Below are 21,621 nucleotides of genomic sequence, written 5' to 3' on the forward strand. Positions count from 1 at the left end.
TATGTAACACACAAAAACTTGATAGCTTATTTGTACACTGAAATTTAAAGTTGATATGTGTGTGTTACATGAAAAAACTGTCAGTATTTAACTTATGTGCAAAACAGAACACACATTTGCACCCCTTCCATTGTAACATGGTTTTGTCCAGGAGACTGAAATAAGGTTCCTCTTCATTTAAGATCCTAAATGAATCAGGCCCCAGGTTCTTAACCGATCAGTGGCTTAACCCAACAACTAATGTCTTAATGTCTTTGCTGTTTCCATCATACACACACAGATATGGTATAGGACAAGGAATTTATGCTCGGGGTATCGACTTTTTATGTAAGGGCCAGTAATACTAAAGTCTATGCCAGCCTCACTAGATCTTACATATTGGAGATGGATTTTAAGAAATGACACTGAAGACATATTATCATACCCAGATCATGTCACACTCTATAACAACCACTTATTATTCGGAGTTTCATTTACTTTTCCTAAAACACATTGTAGTCTGCCCACACAAGGAGCCTCGGAAACTGTTGCTGACATGTCTTACTGACAACTTAGAGAATGCGAAGGAACATTTAATAAGTACAGTGTTACATGTATTTCTGACTTCTGCTGACATGTCTGTCCATGAAACAAATGAATCAATTAGGTTTATTTATTTTGCTGTTTGTTAGTAATTTGGCACAGATATGTCGCAGTTGTTACATGATTTGAATCTGGTGGTTATATAGACATCAGACAGAAAATCTTCAGGACAAGGTAACGCAGATCACCTCCACTGTCAGAGAGCATCACTCTTCAGTCCAAAACCAAAGGGACAACTAGCTGAATGTTCCAGTATTATACTGTGTTTGGTGATATAGCCGACGTTGTCAGGAGAACAGTTTTGTCCATTGTCCAAATACCAAATACTATTAAAATATAACAGAAAGATTTAATAAAATGTGGCCACAATATATTTTCTGCTGCATAGAAAATCAGGATCGAAAAATGATGACTATACTTTTTCGAATCTCCTTGGTTCTTGCCCCATAAATCATGGGGTTGCACATGGGTGGAATAAGAATATACAAGTTAGCGAAAATAATATGAATGTGGAGGGGGATGTGTCCAAATCTGTGTGCGAAGAAGGAGAAGAGAGCCGGGATGTCTGAGATCATAAGGACACAGATATGGGGGCCACAGGTACCAAGAGCCTTGTAACGAGCTTCCTTGGAAGAGAGTCTAAAGACCGCCCTAACGATGGCATAATAAGATACAATTATACACATAACATCCACGGCTATTACCAGCAGAGCCACAGATATACCATATATCTGATTTATAGTTGTGTCCGTACAAGCGATCTTCACTACAGCCATATGTTCACAGTACGTGTTAGAAATTATGTTGGTTCTGCAGTAGGACAACCTCCTTATCAGGAATGGAGCTGGTGCCATTAAGAAAGTACCTCTGAGAATTGCTAGAACCCCAATCTTGGCAATAGTGGAATTATTTAGGACAGAGTTGTATCTGAGAGGTTGGCAAATGGCAATATAACGGTCAAAAGCCATAGCCAAGAGAACAGTAGACTCCATCATGGAGAAGGCATGAATGAAGAAGAGCTGGGCCAGACAAACATTGAAGTCAATCTCCTTGTAACTGAACCAAAAGATAGAGAGGGTTTTGGGGGTGGTGGTTGCTGTTGCCACAAGGTCAATGATTGCCATCATGGAGAGGAAGAGATACATTGGTTTGTGAAACTTCTCATTGGACATAATTATATAGAGCAAGACAGTGTTCCCCAGGATAGTGAGGGCGTACATGATTACCATAGGGATGGAGATCCAGAAATGGGCGGCCTCTAGGCCGGGAATCCCGGTCAATATGAAATTCTCCGGTTGGTAGAAAGTCTCATTTTGTTCAGTCATTGCTCAATTTATTTCTGCAAATAAAAAGGAGATAATAGTTATTTACTCCAAAATACCGGGTGTCTGCTGTAGGAGTCATTCATGAATGCAGTTAAAATTCAAGTGAAAATTTTGCTGTATTCTTATATAATTAGGAAATCCAATGAGAGACTTCCACATTAGTCTGACTATTACACATAAACACGTTGTGGCTGAGGTGGGTGTATATGCCTGTACTGAGAGGTGTATCTGTGTCTCTGTGAGGGTCTGCTTCTGATAGCGAATATACAAAGTCACATATTACTCGGTCCACGTTTGACCGCCCCTTTCCCTCCCCTGTTCTGTCATCTCCAAGCGTAAGGCAGCACAAGTACCATATCTGCATACGGATGAAGGTGTATTTTTGGTGTGTGCATGCACAGTACAAATGTCTGTACTTTACGCTAAGCAAACAGGCAACAGGACAATCTCAGCATGAGCCCCATGATGCGTTCTCTCTCTTATGATATTTGTTGTATTGATGACCCTGGATTTCTACTTTAATTCATAAACTAATTGCACAGCTTTAAATTTTGATGGTGAACTTGACAGTCCCTGATTGCCAGAACATGTATGTTTACTGGTCCATGCATGATAATGATAATAATTATAACAATAATAATAATAATAATAATAATTTTTCTATATAGCATCTTTTTCCAGTAGAACTAAAAGCACATTACATTGTTGCAGAGGGGGAAACTGACAAATTTTAGGTAGTTATTCCAAATTCCTGGGAGAGCAGACCACTCTCCTTAGTGAAGTAGGATGAATGGGGGACTCAATAGCACGATTTGTGGCGAATTGTGGCTTTTCTTGCCATTTGTCTCCCATGGCAAAATAACACCTTTGTTCTGCTGGGGTTAGGGACAAATGACGCCCCCCACCACAGATGTCACCCGACCTCTCCTCCAGTCCTCCAGGATCCCACTAGGTAACAGATATGACTTTGAAGTCCTGGCTCTCCTAAACATAATTCCAGGTTTAATTATTGATGAAACTGAGTCCAACTTCAGTAAAGGTCAATGTTTGCCTAATATCTTTAATACACCCTTCTGATTCATTATATCTTGTAATAAAGTGACCAAAACTGATTAAATAATAAAACATATGATGCCAAATCCAGCGTTACCCATTTTATTACTCACTAGTTAAAAGCCCATCAAAATGACAGAATAAAATAAGAGTAAGATCATGTTGGACCCATTTGCACCCATTTCTACCTTTGTGGCAGCATTGATTTGAATAGTTTGGTAAAATGCTTAGTGTGGCAAAATTCACAAAGCTGTTCATGGGATCACAGTTATGAGCATTAATATTTGTTTCATCAAAGTTACCGACATCAAGAATAACGTGACATCTTGTCTACTGACTTTTAGGCGTTGCTGTGATATTACCTCTGTCCTGTTCACTCTTTGATTGTTTTCTCTGAAATTCACTGAGAAGTCATAATTGCATGGCGAGGATCATCACATTCGCAATCTCTTTGGTTATCAATTATAGATTGTCGTCAGGCTTTATCCCGCTCTGTCCTTCGTCTTTATGCCGCTTCTTGCTGTGCAGTTACTCCCACAGCAGACATTTGCCTTTTAGGTGGCATCGCAGTTACACTTTGTTGCTTAATTTAATTAGTATATTCCTATTAATTTAATGATAAATGCAAATAACACAAATGGATAGAAAATAGAGTAAATTTTGAATAGCAAAGGTCGATATATATAGTAACTACCACACAAAAAAATCTACATAAACCAAACAAAATAAGGTCAAGAAATTAAGAAAATCTAGTCATAGTCAGCTACACAGAAGAGTAATTTAGTAATTTGTAAACATTTGACCAAATTTGTTGGTTTGTTTTGTGTGTGTATATATATATTTTTTATTTCTCTCCATGAAAGACAATCACCAGTTCTACATATACATGTATGAGACGCAATATAAAGTTTTGTCAGACTACTGAGTGCTATAGGATCCGTAGCTGTATTGTGCACAGTACAGTACAGCAACTAATAACATTATCACCCGACAGATAGTGGATTGTCAGCTCTATGGTTTACACTTCTATTAGCGCTATACACATAGTTTATTAATAATAATAATAATAATAATAATAATAGTAATAATAATAATAATAATAATAAATAATCTATCAATTTAAAAGAAGTTTGTTTGTTTGTTTGTAGACGAATATCTTCAACACCCCTCCACCGATTGGGACTAATCCAACGAAAGGGTGGTCCAGTTGGATGCTGGCCAGGTTTAAAGGGGTTGGGATCCTGGTCAGACCTCCCGTTGGAGTACGCTGGCCAGAACTTTGACCCAGGAGCCTTTTCTGGGCCCTCCACTTGATGTATTTGGTTTGTTTGTCTGTCCAGCAATACATTGGAGCACCCTTGCACCATTTGGGATGAGACTAACAAGAGGCGGCCCAGTTAGATGCTGGCCAGGTTTTAGGAGGTTTTGGGTCCTGATTGGACCTCCTGTTGGTATACCCTGGGCAGAACTTTGACCCAGGGAGCCTGTTCTGAGCCTTCCACTGGATGAATTTGGACAAAAACTTCACAGAATAGGAACATTCGATCTCAGAAGACATACCATGTGGTTGATGTCCCGGTCAGAACTTCTGTTGCTGTACGTTGGCAAGAACTTTGACCCATGGAGCTTGTTCTAAGCCCTCCACTAGATGGATTGTTTTTTTGCATTTGAACACCCCTGCACCAATTGGGATGAAACCAATGCAAGGTGATCCAGTTGTATCTTGGGCACGTTTTAAGGGGTATGATCTTGGTCAGACTTCCCGTTGTGTACGGTAGGCAGCACTTTGACCTGGGGAGCCTGTTCTGAGCCTTCCACTGGATGGATTTGGACAAAAAGTTCACATACTGGGAGCATTGGATCCCAGAAGACATATTTGGACCTTCTATTGGTGTATGCGGGCCAGAACTTTGATCCGTGGAGCCTGTACTGGGTCTTCTACTGAATTGATTTGGATTGTTTGTCTGTCCGGTTATACATTTGGACACCCCTGCACCGATTGAGATTAAACCAATGCGAGGTGGTCGATTTTTATGCTGGCCGGGTTTTAGGAGGTTTCGGGTCCCGATCGGATCTCCTGTTGGTGTACGCTGGACAGAACTTTGACCCAGGGAGACTGTCCTGAGCTTTCCACTGGATGGGTTTGGATGAAAACTTCACAGACTGGTAACATTGGATCCCAGAAGACCTACAAGTGGGTTAAGGTCCCAGTCAGACCTCCTGTAGGTGTAAGCTAGGCAGAGCTTTGACCCGGGGATCCTGTTCTGAGCCTTTCACTGGATGGATTTGGAAAACATCTGTATATAAAATAAGAAGTTTGTTTGTTTGTTGGTGAATTTCTTTGACACACTTTCACTGATTGGGATGAATCAAATGCAAGGTGGTCCAGATGGATCCTGGCCAGGTTTTAAGGGGATTAGGGTCCTGGTCAGTCTTGCCGTTGGTGTACGCTGGCCAGAACTTTGACCCGGGAGCCTGTTCTGGGCCTTCAACTGGATGGATTTGGATAACATTTAATATACAAACAAACACGACACTGGGCAGACACCTAATGGGTGTGTTTGAAGAGGTGCTAAGCTGTTAATTATTTTTAAAGTTCTGATAGTTACATCCAACTCATTGATAACTTAATAACCTAAAGATTTGAACATGGGCAACGCCGGGTACTTCAGGTAGTAATAATAATAAATGTGTCTTTAGCATAATTAAAGGAACATAGCAAAATGTGGAATTAGAAGTGATACCAAGTGGCAGTTATTATTCTTATACCATTTACAACTAATCAATTATTCATTTTAAGCCTTCAACGTTGCTTAATAACTCAATCCTATGGAAATCTACAATTCTTTTTGCAATAAAGACATTTTACTGATTGAACCAAGTAACAGAGATAAAGAGTCTGTATAGACACATAACACAGATATCAGCCGTACACCAGTGAATCTGCCAGACTGAGTGCAGCTGCTGAGAGCGGTCTCTGGTGACTTTTATTCTGCTCCTTCGCTTGGTGACCTGTGCTGGAGTCTCTGGAGAGCTGGTCAGACAGACAGTCAGGAAACCGGTGGGAAACGTCAGTCAGTAAATACAGGGAACTGTCACCTCTCTCGGACACTGTATATACAGGGACCTGGCTTTACTAACTATATCATTAGGTGCAGTTGTGTCCTACGCACGTCAATGTCATATCCTCTGACAACCTGCTCTCCTCACACCTCTACACAGACCCCAACTGTAATACATTTACTGACAGTCAGTGAAATTTGTGCATGTCAGAAAAACTAGAGATCAGTAAAATATGAGATATTTCCCACACTACTATTATTGCTGTTTATTTATATAGCGCAGCGCTTTACGGAAAATGCTTAATTGTAGACATCAGTCCCTGTCCCTGTGGAGCTTACAATCTAATTCACAATTATACACACACACAGGTCCATTTTAGTCAGCAGCCAATTAACCTACCAGTATGTTTTTAGACTGTGGGAGGAGAACCACACACACAAAGGGAGAACAAACTCCACACAGATAGGGCACTGATGGAAATGGAACCCATGACCTCAGCACTTTGAGACAGCAATGCTAACCACTGTGCCAGCATACTAAACTGCACATATGATAGTTTTGGGTCTTTATATAGTCATGAGCCCATTACTGCATTTCCCCTCTATTTGCTGTATTATTTGATGTTCTTGTACTATTTAGAATTACATAAGTGATGCATCAGTGGAAAATATTATTAAGTCAGTAAATCTTGAAAAAAATATTTTTCAAGAGTTCCTAGAACACTTCAACATGACCCCTTCCATCTGGCACAAAATGAAGTCCAGAATTTCCCATTTTATTTCTTAGTGCAGTTATCTGGGCTGAACTACAATCATTGGGCCTGATTCATTAAGGAAAATAAGGCAAAAAAATGAGTAACTTGGCTCATGGACAAACCATGTTACAATGCAAGGGGAGCTAATTAGTTTATTATTTTGCACATAAGGATAATACTGGCTGCTTTTCACACAAAACACAAATACTTGATAGCGTTTTGTTACACTGAAATTTACAGTTGATCTAGGACATGTCCTATCCCTACTATTAATCTGTTCTTACATTTTAAATTTACGTCTCCTTCAATGCAACATGGTTTTGCCGAGGTGTAAAGTTACTCTTTTTTTTCTTTGCTCTGGATAATGACTCAGGCCCAAGGAGCGTAACCTGCGTTTGTATTAAAAAGCACGTATTTCGGCTTTGCACACGCTCAATTCCTGCAATACACGGATTTAAAGAAATTCAGGTGTAGGTCTGCTGCGTTCTACTACACAAGAAACTGCAGGACATATCCAAAGCCTGTGTGGATTATAAATTTATGATCAATAAAGGGAAAAAAATATATATATTTTTTTTCATGAAATACATTTATTAATATGCTGTTAATATCAACTGAACATAAAATAATTTTTTACAGTTGCTCCTGATTGTAAACACATGTTATGGCGTGCATATGAGACTTTCATCACTAGTACTATGGACTTAGACCAGCCCTGTAGCTGGAGCAAGAGATACGGCAGAAAAATAAGTAAGTTTGAGTTGCTCAGAGCTGGATTTGGACGCGGCTGCGTGCGCTTGTGTTTGTCACAACCCAACTGTACATTGTCTATGGCAAAACGTCCCTTCCTCACCCTGTTCACTCTCCAAAATCGTTACCTGAAGTAAGTGTTTGTTACATTCGAAGTTCTGCGTTTACTGGTGTATGTCCTGGTTCTGGGCAAGCGTAGAGTTATTTTGCATACGATACGCTCAAAATACACATGTAAAATGCAAATACAAATGATTCGTGTTTCGATGAATCAGGTCCCTATTGTTTCCATGCCTGGAAAAGGCCACAAGTCACTCAGTAAAAGCTGTGATAACTCACCATAATGAACCTAATGCAGAGGAAAAAGCCCAAACCAGCAGCGACACATCTCCACCAGGCGGCTCTGAGCTGCTCTGCGTCCAGGTATTACTGGGAGGTATTTATCTGCTACAGGACAATGTGTATAATGAGTTGGGGATAGTTCTCCTCTATGGAATTTACCATACAATGTCCTGAGAGAGGAACACTCTATTATCAGATATTATTACTCCTCTGAGTAATCCCCCTTGTGATGAGGTGGCGACAGGTCAGTAATTCTCACTCAGAGAAACATCTTCCTTCATTACAAGTGATTTGTAAAACAAAACAGATTTAAAAAACAGTATTTCCTTTAATGCAAACTCCAGACATTCCCATTTCATTAAGAAAATTGCCCCTATTCAAGCCAGTGAAAGTCATATTTTGGATGGAAGATATTCTGACACTTAACCTGCCGATGTAAAAATGTCGACAGGTTAAACGCCTGTATTTCCATTTCTCCAACAAAGATAAAATACTGACATTGTGATTGCTGACATTCACAATGCCGACATTGAAACAGCAATGACAGCGGGTCCACCGGCTATACAGCCACCTGATCCTCGTTCAACGAGCCCTAGACTTAGCCAGCCAGTGCTAGTACAGCAGGGGAACCTGCAGAAGGGTTTTTGCAGACCCCAACTCTCTAGGGAATCCAGCTTGGTGCTGGTTGGCACCATTGTATATTTGCCCGCTGGCATTGCCATTTTACTGTTGGCATTTTCACTGTTGGCAATCACAATGTCGGCATTTTATCTGTGTTCAGGAAATTGAAATAATGGGATTTAGCCTGTCAGCATTTTCATGTCGGCAGGATAAGTGTTGTTGTTTCATGCACTCAATGCATTCAAGCATGTATGAGGTATGATTACCTTTAGCCTGGTCTTTATTAATAAGTTGTACATTTGTTATAGTTCGTTAATCCAGAGTGTACAACATCCTGTATACTCATTGTTCTACTTCAGAAGAGTGAATAAGAAAGGAATTCACTGATGGGTTAGATAACGCAGCACTGATGTGGTGACATAAATTGAAATATGTCTTCAAAAGTAGAACATGGAGCTATTGAGAATTGTATCACATTCTGAGAGTGACTGTAATATTATTATATTACTGCTAATTGTACAATTGTAAAAATAATATCCTGGCCGTACAAACACCCCACGTACTTGAGATTTACACACGCACAAACTGCTATTTGAAAATACCTGTGAGGAATCATGTGTCTGGATGTGAAAGAGGAAGTTATGAAGTTGTCTTTCTGTAGTATTTCCTGTATCATGTGTGTAAGGTCAGTTACCCGCTGGTGCTGCATATGTGCCTGTGTTCAATTTGCTGTTCCCATATGTACCTGTGGTAGACATGCGTACATTGTACAGTTGTGACAAGATGGACCTCCTATGTCACCCTGTTCGTGTGTTGCTGAGGAGCGGCTGGGCTTTCCTTGCCACCGTCCCCTTTCTTTCTCCAAAATGCACCCCTCTTGTTGCCGTAGAACTGTCCTGCTGACACCACTAGGCTCCTATACCGGTACCTAGAACCACTTCCTTCTGGGTAACTTTTGTTGCTGTGTACCCCCTCACTGGGCACCTGGGCTGGTACCCCTGACCTCTTCCTTTAGATCAGAGTTGCTGTGGATGGTTTCCTCTGGCCTATCACACTGGCCCGAGCTGCAAGATAGCGGGCAGAGGGTTGGTAATGGAATGCTGTGTCCCAACCTCAGAACAGCCGGATAATGGATGAGATAGGTCGAATCTGTCGGTCACTGGAGTTGCCACAGGTAAGTAGGCATCAAACAGGATCTTGAAGCAGTGATGTTTAATTAGTTCAAATAATCCTAATAAGGACAGTTACACACGCCAGTTTGTGGTACTAGCGATCTTTCCATAAGTTACAGATGGCATTATACTACATGGTCAAACAGTGCTCATTTTTATTTTGCACACAGCTTGGCAGGGGGTAAACCAGACCCCTTTTCCGACCAGGCCCCAAAAAGTCCTTTCAATCAAAGATTAACATCAGGATGTGAGAATGTTCTTTACTTGGATTTTAAATGCAATTTATACTTAACAAAATTTACACTTGATCCCTGCTGTGCTTTCAAGCTAAAATTATGTGTTGGTCACTTCACATGAAAATAATTAGCATGAGGCTTCCGTTAGAGAAGTTACGCAAATCCAAATTCCTCCCCTGGCACTGTCTCAGAAATAAATACATTTCCTATACCGAAATACAACACAATATAAAAAAAATCAGCACATTTGCAATTACTTAAATTGGCGCCCTGTGCTCTTAAATTAAATAAATTTATACAATAATTTATTTGTAGGTGACCCATCCACACTCCTCCCTCCCTTGTCCAAGCGGGCAACCAGCGGGTCATGTCCCCACGATTTGGCCCTTGGGGGGGCCAAATCATGGGGACATGACCCACCGGGGAATCCGACTTGGGGGATCCGGCTCTTCCTGCTGAGACAGTCCATCCGCATTGCTGTTAGCCGTTCCTTGCATTTGAATGATATGAAAATCAATAACTTGCAGTGCAAGGCTCCAACGCAAAAGTCTGCCATTCAACCCTGAGGTGTGTTGTAGCTACTGTAAAGGATTATGATCAGTCACCACAGTAAAATGCTCTCTGTACAATTAAGGAAGTTTCTTCATGGCCCAGCATTCTTTCACAATTGAGGCATAGCCAACCTCAGGGGTTTGTAGATTCCAGCTCAAATAGGCCACAGAGTGGTCCTGCTCATCTGGCCCCACCTGGCTAAGTACTGCTCCCAGTTCATACTGTGATGAATCAGTTAGCACAATAAAATCCTTGTCATAATTGGGCACCAACATTACTGAAGCGCGATTTAGGGCTTCCTTTAATGAATGAAATTCCAGCTCACAAGCGGGTGTCCAGTCCACTAATTTGGGAAGTTTTTTTCATAGTGAGATCTGTCAGGGATTTCGCTAGAGTACTAAAGCCTGGGACAGAACGTCTGTAGTACCCTGCAATCGTTAAGAATACCAGTATTTGTAACTGGGTCGTGGGCTGGGGCCAGTTTCGGATTGTCTTTACCTTAGCTAGTTCTGACCTAACTCTTCCTTCCCCCACACCATGCCCCAGGTACTGCACCTCTGACATGCCCATCTGGCACTTGTCTGCCCTAACTGTCAGACCTGCCCACTGAGTTATCCCTAACAAAAGCCCTACATGTTTCAGATTACCTTCCCAAGTCTTACGGAAAATGGAAATGTCATCCAGATAATCCTGAGCTCTGACCAACTCATCTACAAAAGCATTAATAGAGGGCAAGGAGTAGGCATTAGACATGGTCACATTATTCAACCGGCTGTAATATATGCAAAACCGAGTTGCCTTGTCGTTCTTGAGAACCAATAGAATGGAGGAAGCAGATGGACTGCACATTTCCTGGATCACACCTTGCTCAGCCATCTCCAGTACATCGCCATATATGCACTCCGTGGCCTCTGGCGAGATATGATAAGTGGGTTGGCTAGCTAGCATATGCTCACTAGTGTCCACATGGTGCATATCCATATAAGTCCGGCCGGGCTTCCTAATGAACTGAGTACCACAGCACTGCCTCTAGCCGCTCCCTCTTGCGGGCACTCAACTACTCGTCCTAGCCCACTTTCTAGGTCTACACCACCTTCACCTCTGGCATCCGCAAGAAGGTCAGGTAGTGGATCACTTCCTGGTTCCTCAGTCGGTGAGCAGCAAACTGCAGCTACTGACTCCACACAATCGTGGTATGCCTTCAACATATTCACATGGTAGGTCTGCTGCCGCCTACCGTCATTATCAAATGACACAACATACGTGATGTCATTCAGGCATTTGGAGACCGTGTACGGTCCAGCCCAGGCAGCCTGGAGCTTGTTCTGATGCGTAGGCAATAGAAAAAGGACCTACTGCCCTACCTCCAACACTCTGGTGCAAGCGCCCTGATCATATCAAGTCTTCTGTTGGGTCTGGGCTTCCGCTAGGTTAGCCTGCGCGAGCCCCATGAGATTCTGTAATCGATGTCCAAGTTTTAACACATACTCCATCACAGAGACATACTGGGTGGGTTACTCACTCATGAACTGTGTCGCTTCATTGATTAGGATCTCACTAGGGAACCCTAGTCTACTAAATACTCCTAGCAGCGTGTCTGCTACCTTTCCGCAGTGATGGAGGACAAAGCTACAGCCTCAGGATACCTTGTGGCGTAGTCCACCATGGTGAGTATGTACCTCTTCCCTGATCTGCTAGGCACAGACAGGAGACCGACTATGTCCACAGCAACTCATTAGAAAAGTTCCCCAACTATTGTAAAGGATCTCAGGGGAGCACAAGCACTGGGGTACCCAAGCCGCTGACACACATTACAGGACTTACATTATGCCCGGACATCATCCAACATTCCAGGCCAGAAAAAGTTCTTTGCCAGTCGTTTCAGTGTTCTTTCCCTTGCCTGGTGTCCCACCATAAGGATTTTGTGGGCAACTGACATCAGTTGTGCACAAAAATTCTGTAGTACCACCAGCTGAACTTGTTTCTGGACTGGTCTATACCCATCTACCTTCCTAGCTACATGATACAGCAAACTTTTGAACCAGGTCACACTCCTTGCCTCCATCCCTGGAAGGTTAAAGACAGCTTGGAGCCTCATGCCTTCCAGCGAGGGATCAGCTGACCTGCTTTGAACACTTTCCTACGACCCTTATGATCGTCTAAGTTAGGACACTCTGCAGGGGAGTCTATACTGGGGTTGCTAGGATCAGTCAAAGTGGGTTCAGTCAAATGGAGTTCACTGTGGTCAGCTATACTCACCGCAGGTGCTGGCATACTGCTTGGGGCAAGGGCATAACTGGGCACCCCCACCAGATCAGGCAAGCCAAAGACAACATCCTCTGCATTGCAAGGGGATGTAGCCTTTTCAGTCTTTTGCTGGTGATGGCTGTTATCTAGCAGCTGTGGTCTTTTCCTCTGGGCTGGGTTGTGCAGGTGTAGATCCTGAAGAGTGTAGTCTGGCAGCTTGGATCCGGATAATAGAGTTGAGAAATTCAGTTACAATAACACTTGCAACATTGTTGTCCAAGATCACATCAGTTGGGAGGCCACCCATAATGGCAACGTCTCGCTACTCCTGGCCATCTCCCCAGTCTAGACACACCATGGCTGCAGACACTTCTTTCTCCAGTAATCTGCCACAGTTACTTTGGCAGTGGGACCCTGCAAAATCAATAAGATGGGGACTCACTATAGTGATTGAATCCCCTGAGTCTCTATATCCTTCTTCTTGCAGGGGTCCCATTTAGACAGGCTGAAGTTTCCTCCACATGTTTTTGTGGTGTATTTTGGACAAACAAGGGACTCCCTCCGTCACCTTTAGACATGCCACACTCCATGGAAACAATCTGTTCTGGCTCACCTTCACCAGTTAAGCAAGTCAGCCAGGCCCCAGGATTTGGATTAGGGGCATGTGTCTGTGGTGGTGGGGCTGTGGGACAGTTCATCCTTAGGAGACCAGTTTTCCCGCAGCTGTAGCACTACTTCTCCAGCCTGGGCTCTGATGGTCTCTGATAACTCCCAGGGACAGGGTGGGTCAGTGGCTGATGAGTCGTACCTGGAGAGTTGGATACTTGCTTTTAGGGGTTACTAGAAGAGGGTTGTACAGTCCTTTGGGGTTGGCAATTAACTTGTTGCTTCTGCCAGTGTGGCCTAACAGCCACATATTGATTCGCCAGATGGACGGCTGCTTCCCAAGGTGAATGGATTCCTGTCCAGCTCCCATTCTTTCACCTGTAGTGTGCATCGGCAGTGAAATTGTTCTTGGCACATAAGGTCTATTACCCCTAAATGGTTTGGGCACCAGCTTCATGCACCCACTATCTGGCTGACTTCTACAGCAGATTGGCAAACTCCTCATGGGTGGCGTGGAGGTTATTGGCAAGGTGCTGGAACTTCTGACGATAGGTCTCTGGGGTAGTAGTGTACCATTTAAGGAGTGCCGTTTTTACTATATAATAGTCTGCACAGTCCTCTAAGGACACCCCACAGTGTAGCTGGATCTTTTGCCCGGCTGCCCTGTGCTCTTCATAGGACAGAGCGACTGGTTCTGCAGGTGCAGTCTATTGAGAAGAGGTCTCTGCTGTCTGGAGATCTGGTTCACCTAGTTCCTAGTTTTCAACTGGGTCGCCACCTTGGCCACTGCCTCCATCAGTTTCATCCTCCGGGGTACCATGCTGTGGGCTCCATTTTCTCAGCAATGCTCTCATCTCCGTCCTGTTTGGCGAATGCTGGATATCAGTGCCCTTAGCACCACACACTGGTCTGCTATTAAAAATTCGGCATAATCAGACATCCTGTGCGTTCTCCTGGCTGCAGTTATTCCTCTCCTTAAAAACTAGGCTTTCCAAATGTTTTGGTCACTTCACATGAAACAAATTCATTTTTATGAAGTTTCCTTTAGAAAAGTTACAGAAATCCAGTTTCCTCCACTGGCACTGTCTCAGAAATAAATACATTTCTTATACCGTAATACAACACAATATAAAAAACAGTACATTTGCAATTAAATTGATGTCCTGCGCTATTAATTTAAATACATTTATACAATAAGTTATTTATAAGTGATCCAGCCACAACGGTTCTCAAGCATAACCACAGTTAATAAGCACTGGACATGTTTACATGCGTATCAGCGTTTAGCTCTTTCCATTCATTTCAATTGCTCATTCATTTAAATGGGGGTACCAGCTTGTTGAAACCACATTGAGATAAATGCTACTGAAATTAATGGAAGAATCATCATTTGTAAATAAGTAAAGAAATACGGCACAATTTATTTACAAATTCTTCAGTCAGCCCTGGCACTAGACAGCCTATGCTGGTTCCCACTACTAACAGGGAAAACTAAAGCATCATGTCATCCTGTCATACCGGAACCAACCCTTGGTGGTCAACGCATAGCTGTAGCCTTTATTCGGGGAGGGGGGGGAAATTGCTCCAAAAACCAGTGCTGGGGCTCTTCCTGACATTCCTGGGCTGTGGGTACTGGGGAAATGAGAAACACTGAGACCACTGGTGTGGGAACTTTGCCCCTCAGTGATTCTGATGGGGTCTTGGGACCCAGTTAAGGGGTCCCAAAGACGCCATTCCATTATAAAAATATAGTATAAAAAGTAAATAAAACAAATACATTTGGGAATTGTTCTTACTTTGTAATTCAAAGGGAAATTGAAACCAGGGGGTAAATGTATTATGTTCTGATTTTAGCAACTCGCCGATATTCTGCAACTTTGTCAGCAAAATTTAAAATGGCAATGAGTTTAAAGGCTAGTTTTTACATCCAGATCTTATTTTTGCAACCCAATGAAAAACAAGATTTAAAAAAAACACGACTATGGAAACTGCTCCACACACTGAGATAAGAGTCAAGTGACCACGACTCCTCTCGTCAATTGATTAGAAAAACAATATGGTGTGTACCGTTCAGAATCGCTTATCATAGCATATAGAAAATATCTTGTTTTCCTCCAGTGTATGTTGTTACTCAGCCAGTGTGTGATGTATAAAAGAAGTACATTGTACTCATGAATAAATATTCACTCATCCAGTCCTCAAAATAAAGGAAAAAAGGAAAACCATATTGTGTACCTTGATTAAAAAAAATTGTAATGGGGAGCTAAACTATCACAGTCATCTAGAAAAATTGTTCGAAGGCCCTTTTATTACAATAAATAGGGGTTTCCTTGTTTTGCAGATTAAATTCTTAATTCTAGAGCAGAAAAATAATAAAATGATGAAATACAAAATATTAACAATAAAAAGAGGACAAGTCCCAATGATTGTATAGTCACCATGTGATAAATACTCCAGCAAGCAGCCTTTGCAGGTTTAGGCTTCCTCCCACACTACGCGTTTCGCAAGCTCACAAATTGTTTCTTTGTGAGCTTGTAGCAAGTTGCAATATTAAACCTACTAACCCTACCTACTACTACCGTTCTTAATAGAGCACAAACAATAAAACAAACAACTTTTATTGGTATTAAACACCAAAAATGTTCATAGAACTAAAAGACTTGTAATAAACTTGAATTATTTGTGGAATTTGAATATAGGTATAAGACCAAAATAGTGAACAATCTGTTAATCTGAAATCCCAGTGTCATATAGCGTTAGACGGGTTTTGAATTATAACTTGTGAGAGAACGATAATAAAACATTGTTAGCTGTATCAGCTCTGTATCAGTTAATGACAAAGAAAATTAGCCAAACAAGTCTTACAACTCTGACAAGAGAGTCCCTATAGATGAACGCCCTTAGATAGCAGTGGTGTTTGCATCTGTAGCTCAAACTTACCTGAATGGTTTAACATCAGTTTCTGTTTTAACCCAAGATTTTTCTCATCGTAACAGAGCAGACACAGTTGGTAGGAAGGAACTGCGATTAGCAACTGATACATAAGGCACTATCGCTTAATGACCACAGGTCACTGTTCCCTTCAAGGCAACAGTAACTCTTGGTCCTTCAGTGAGAAGGGTCCCTTGACTGGCTCAGTGAGGGAGGGCATTGTGAGTTTATTGGGGGCGCATTCACTCTGATGGCAGGTTTAGCGCTGACCAAGCATTTAGGGATTAGTTCCCGTGGTGAGTGGATGCACGGCGGTGCCGCCATTTCCACGCTTGGTTTCAGGCATTAGTGTGGTAGCTGTTCCGCATTGCTCTTTCTCCACCACCAAATGTAATTAATAAACCGTGACCTTATTTCAGCTATTTTAAAATGTCACTGCGTCATTATTCTTAGATAAGTTAGCTTAAGTTATTAAAGCTCTTGTGAAGGGGAAGATGGGCATAAACAGTGCGCAATTTAATAGTCAGGAAAAAAGACATGAAAAGAAAGGGTATGAAGGACCCTACTCATTAGAGAGCTTACATTCTAAGTGGAAGAGGGCACAGCTGAAACAAATGACGTTCAGTAAGCATTAAATACAGCTACAGTAACTGTGAACTAGAGATGGTCACTGACCTCCGTGTTTTGGTTTTGGATTCGGTTTTGGATCTGGATTACTGTGGTGTTGTGGTTTTGGTTTTGGTTTTGCAAAACCGCCATTGCGTGTTTTGGTTTTGGTTTTGTTTGGTTTTGTTTTGCAATTTGTTTAAAAAATTACATTTATTGGTGCTAAAATAACATAATTTATGTATTATTTTATAGCTACATTATTATTAACCTCAGTAACACTAATTTCCAGTCATTTTTTATTCAATTTTGACCACCTCCTATGTCACAATATGATTTTCATACACTTGAAAATAAAAATTGCTGCAGTTCATGCCAGTGATAACAAAAAGGCCATTGTCATGCCTGGGCATAAGACTAAAATCCACCTCTTAAGTGTGGAATTATTTTTACACAAATCCTGCCAAGAGTTGTCTATCCATTTGTAGCGTTTTTAAAGCCACACTCAGTAGAGGTAGGGACCTTAACCATCTGGGATCCTCATCCATGTTTCGTCATTTTTCAGCGAGTTCTTGGAAAACTGTTGGGAAAATCAGAAACTTCGGTTAAAAAAATAACAACAAGCAGTTCAGCATAATCTACCTCCCTTCTCTCATCTACATCCCAGCACCTGCAATCTCCCCCCCCCCAACACCTTCATAATCAATATCCCCTGAACCAACAATTGGCAGTTAAACAATCCTCTGCAAGAGGAAGCAAGAATGAAACCTGTCACCCAGTCGCGAAGCGGATCACAGATGCCCTGGGTACTATGCTAGTGTTAGATCTGTGTCCACTATTAATACAGTTGGTTTAAGACATTTAATTGAGGTGCTCTGTCCCTGTTAGCAAATGTCATCACTATACCATTTTACTAGAATAGCTAATTGTCTCCTGTACCGGAAAGTTCCTAAAAATTTAATTATTGGGCGACAAAATGGCATTCTACCCACTGTACACTTAACCACAGATATGTGTACAAGCGGAACTGGGCAAACTAAAGATTATATGACTGTGAAAGCCCACTGGGTTGGTCATTCGCCTTCCCCAGCATGGACAGCAGCAGCATGTACCCAGGTATGTCACATTTTTGAGAAGTAGGCTACTCTGTGTATCAGCGGCTTCAGTAAGAGGCATACAGCTGACAAACTGTTCCAAAAACTAAGGGATGTCATTGAAAGATGGCTAATCCTGCTTGGACTCTCCTGAGGATATGTCATTTCTGATCACGACCCTAATATTGGTCAAGCATTACAGCGGGGTTGAATTCCATCACATTTCCTGTTTTGCACACACAATCAACTTGGTGTTACATAACTTTTTAAAAATGACATGCAGGAGATGCTGTTTGTGTCCAGAAACATTTAGGGTCAATATCTGGTTTCTGCAACAGCATGTAGGAGAATGCAGCAGCTGCAATAAGACTAACATTTGAGGGGAATATACTTTAGTCCAGCGAAGTAGTTACCTGTGAAGAAAGTGCAGACACGGTTAGCTTGAGTCAAGTGATTGCCTTAATAATACATTTTGAAAAGGTGCTACAGAAAATTAGAGTGTACAATAAAAAAAAGTAAATGTGGTAACTATATTTTAATTGTAGATAAAATACTTAATTTGCTTCGCCAGGATCCAAGAGCTATCAACATCTTGTAATGACGTCTTCTCCTTCAGTTTCTCTGGCAACTGCTTGTTGTAAAAAAGTAGCTTTCCCAAGACACCCAGTGGTGATGCAGATGAGTCCGCACAACATTTTGATATTTGCTCTGCTGTAAAAGAATTGGCCAAAAATGGTGACAGCTCTGCCCTAAAATGAACTACTAATTCCATTTGGAAGGTCATTATCGGCAATTACATCATAGTACACAGACTTCTATGATGGTGGGATGAATTAGTATTGTTTGAGGAAGATTAGCACTCAACCCTGCCGCCTCTCCTGTTTCTGAGTGAGCTATGGTACAATAAAATGTAACTGCAGATTTAGTCCAAGACTGTCAGCCCTATTATTTCTATTTCAACAATTACAATTAGCAATGGAGCAATGGAGCTCTTCTCTTTTGGTGTTACCTATATAACGCTGTAAAAGTTGCCTGCAAATTCTACAGAGAAGCCTGCTTGTCTTCCTCTTTATCGATGACTCTTAGCAATTGAGCACTCGTCTTTGGGTGTATATTACACCCAAACATTATTAGTGAAAATTAGGAAAAATACAGTTTAATCCCTGATAGGCCCTCAACCATCCTTTGCATGTTAATAGTAGGATTGGTTGGAGTTATGGTCAAGGTCACACATTTTTTTTACAAATCCTTCAAACCAGCCCAGGGGGTAAATGTCAATCTGTTTTGGTCTGCCATCTGCGTTATCCCTGCTTGTGTTTGGAAAGTGCATATTGGTGCCAGAACCTCACGTGCCAGAACTGCTCCCACTGGTGCCACACTGCTGCAGGACTTACACAATCAACCGCATCCTCATCGTCGGATACCCAAATCTCCCCCACATCCTCTTCTAAAGACAAAGTGTCATCCTCACTTGGTGTATCACCGGCTACACTCGGGCTGTTCAGGCACACATCAGCAGAACTGCTGAAAGGGCCCTTCTTTATGGGTACACTAACAGATTGCTCACGATTAGACATCCCACTGTTGGATGGACTCTCCACAGGGATCGGTGTCATTTCTGATTCAGAGCAAACATTATCCTCTAATGCCTTACTGTTATCTTGCAGCTCGGCTTTGACGCATAACAGTAGTTGTGCACCACTTGTAGACTGGGTAACATTGTTTGATCTGCCACTAATAGCCAAAGGTGAAGGCCACATTCTCTTTTTGCCACTGCGTGTGTAGAATGGCATGTTGGCAAATTTTTTTTAGCGGAACTTAACTTTTGCTCAGTAACACTTCTTTTTCGCTTCAACACAGTAAATTTTTTGGGGGTTTTTGTTATTTAGACTGATTTTGAAACACTGTGTAGTTTGACATCGCCTTGCCCAGATGACGTCCTGGGAACACTAACATCAGGACCGGTGACAGAACCTGGTTGTTCATTCTGATCATATGTGGACTGCTTTGAATCCATTCTGAGTGCAAAGCACTTGTAGTAGTAAAAATTATTTGGTAAGATACTGCTGACAAATATGACTTTTGACAGCCAGAAATATTTATGCACAATTATGGGGGACACCACAAAAGCACTGGGGGGTGCTAAAAATTATTTGGTAGATACTGCTGACAGGGCTCACCTCTGGTCATTTGAAGCCAGTCAGGACTCGCCGTGTCACCACTCTGCGCCCATGTGTCAGCTGTTATATAACCAGCCCATGCAATTCAGTTTCAGTCCGACAACGGAGAAAGATGTACCTAGGGCTCTGGAGAAAAGTCAGCGCTGCAATCAAGATAAAAGCAAGCAGGATCCCTTCAAGAATAAGCAGCAGGAGTAAGCAAAGAGCTATCATAGTTCCCCCTGCTGACAACAAAAGCTGCTAGATTCAGGTAAGGCATTTGGCATCCCTCTTTCAGGTCCACACATGCACTCTATCTTTCTTAGACTTTGGGCACAAGGCCCTGGGAATCTTTCATGCAGCAGCAGTCTGCATAAGACCCTGGGTAATTAGGAGTGAGTAGGTCTATTGTATAATTCTCTGTGGGCACATTAGTGAGAATTCAGGATTAGCCTGTGACAGCAATTAAATACAGGGATAGCCTTGGTGCAAGTTAATTGCAGGATTATTCTGTGTCAGCATTTAATTCAGGTGCTATGCCTTAGAGATTTTGGATTGGCATTATGCCCGGTAGCAGTTAGGAGGTACCCTTGACATTCCCAAGGACAATGCCATCTTGCTTTATTTGACATTTGGTCTACCTTCTTGTTTAATTGTAAAATGCTATGCTTTCCACAGCTAGACATTCATTTGGTCGACATTCAGAAAAACACAACATTAGTCCACTATTCAGGTGTCAGCAATATTATTAGGTCTCCATTTCACTTGGTGGACAGCAGGATTATATTGACAAATTGAATGTCGACAGTGTCATAGGGCTAGGGTTAGGGATAGGGACAGGGATAGGCTATACTGCCTCTTCACTCTCCATGGTGCATACTGTCTAGCATTCCAAATTTAGTGTGTGCATAATGTTTCAACATTTTTATCTTTTGCACCCCAAATTCCCTACACTACAGATTTTTTTTAAAAAAAATGTATCTTATGGGCTTGCTTCAGTTGATGACCAGTGTTGATGACATTTTTATTGCAGCCGCTGCAATGTTCTACATGTGGTCGCTGAATGTTGAAAGTGGGCAGCACATTGGCTTAGTGGTTAGCACTTCTGCCTCACAGCACTGGGGTCATGAGTTCAGTTCCTGACTATGGCCTTATCTGTGTGGAGTTTTTATGTTCTCCCTGTGTTAGTGCAGGTTTCCTCCAGGATCTCCGGTTCCCTCCCACACTTCAAAAACTTACCAGTAGGTTAATTGGCTGCTATTAAATTGACCTTAGTCTTGCTCAGTGTTTGTGTATGTTAGGAAATGTAGACTGTAAGCTCCAATGGGGCAGGGACGGATGTGAGTGAGTTCTCTGTACAGCGCTGCGGAATTAGTGGCGCTATATAAATAGCTGATGATAATGAAAGTGCCCAGAAAAAACATTCAGATGCAAACTCCCTTTTTTCCCACTTAATATAAACTATATGGACAAAAGTATTTGGGCGCTTGAGCATCACACCAACAGGTCAAGCGTCAAAATGACATTG

General features: G+C 42.0%; 1 protein-coding gene across 1 annotated transcript; it reads right to left on the reverse strand.

Annotated features, from left to right (window-relative positions):
* Positions 1-974: 974 nt before the first annotated feature.
* LOC142140026 (olfactory receptor 52P1-like) lies at positions 975-1,907 on the reverse strand. The gene has a single exon (XM_075197886.1). It carries the CDS (start codon positions 1,905-1,907, stop codon positions 975-977), a length of 933 nt encoding a protein of 310 aa, XP_075053987.1.
* Between the last annotated feature and the right edge of the window lie 19,714 nt (positions 1,908-21,621).

The sequence above is a fragment of the Mixophyes fleayi genome, chromosome 2 (assembly GCF_038048845.1).
Source record: "Mixophyes fleayi isolate aMixFle1 chromosome 2, aMixFle1.hap1, whole genome shotgun sequence".
Lineage (NCBI taxonomy): Eukaryota > Metazoa > Chordata > Amphibia > Anura > Limnodynastidae > Mixophyes > Mixophyes fleayi.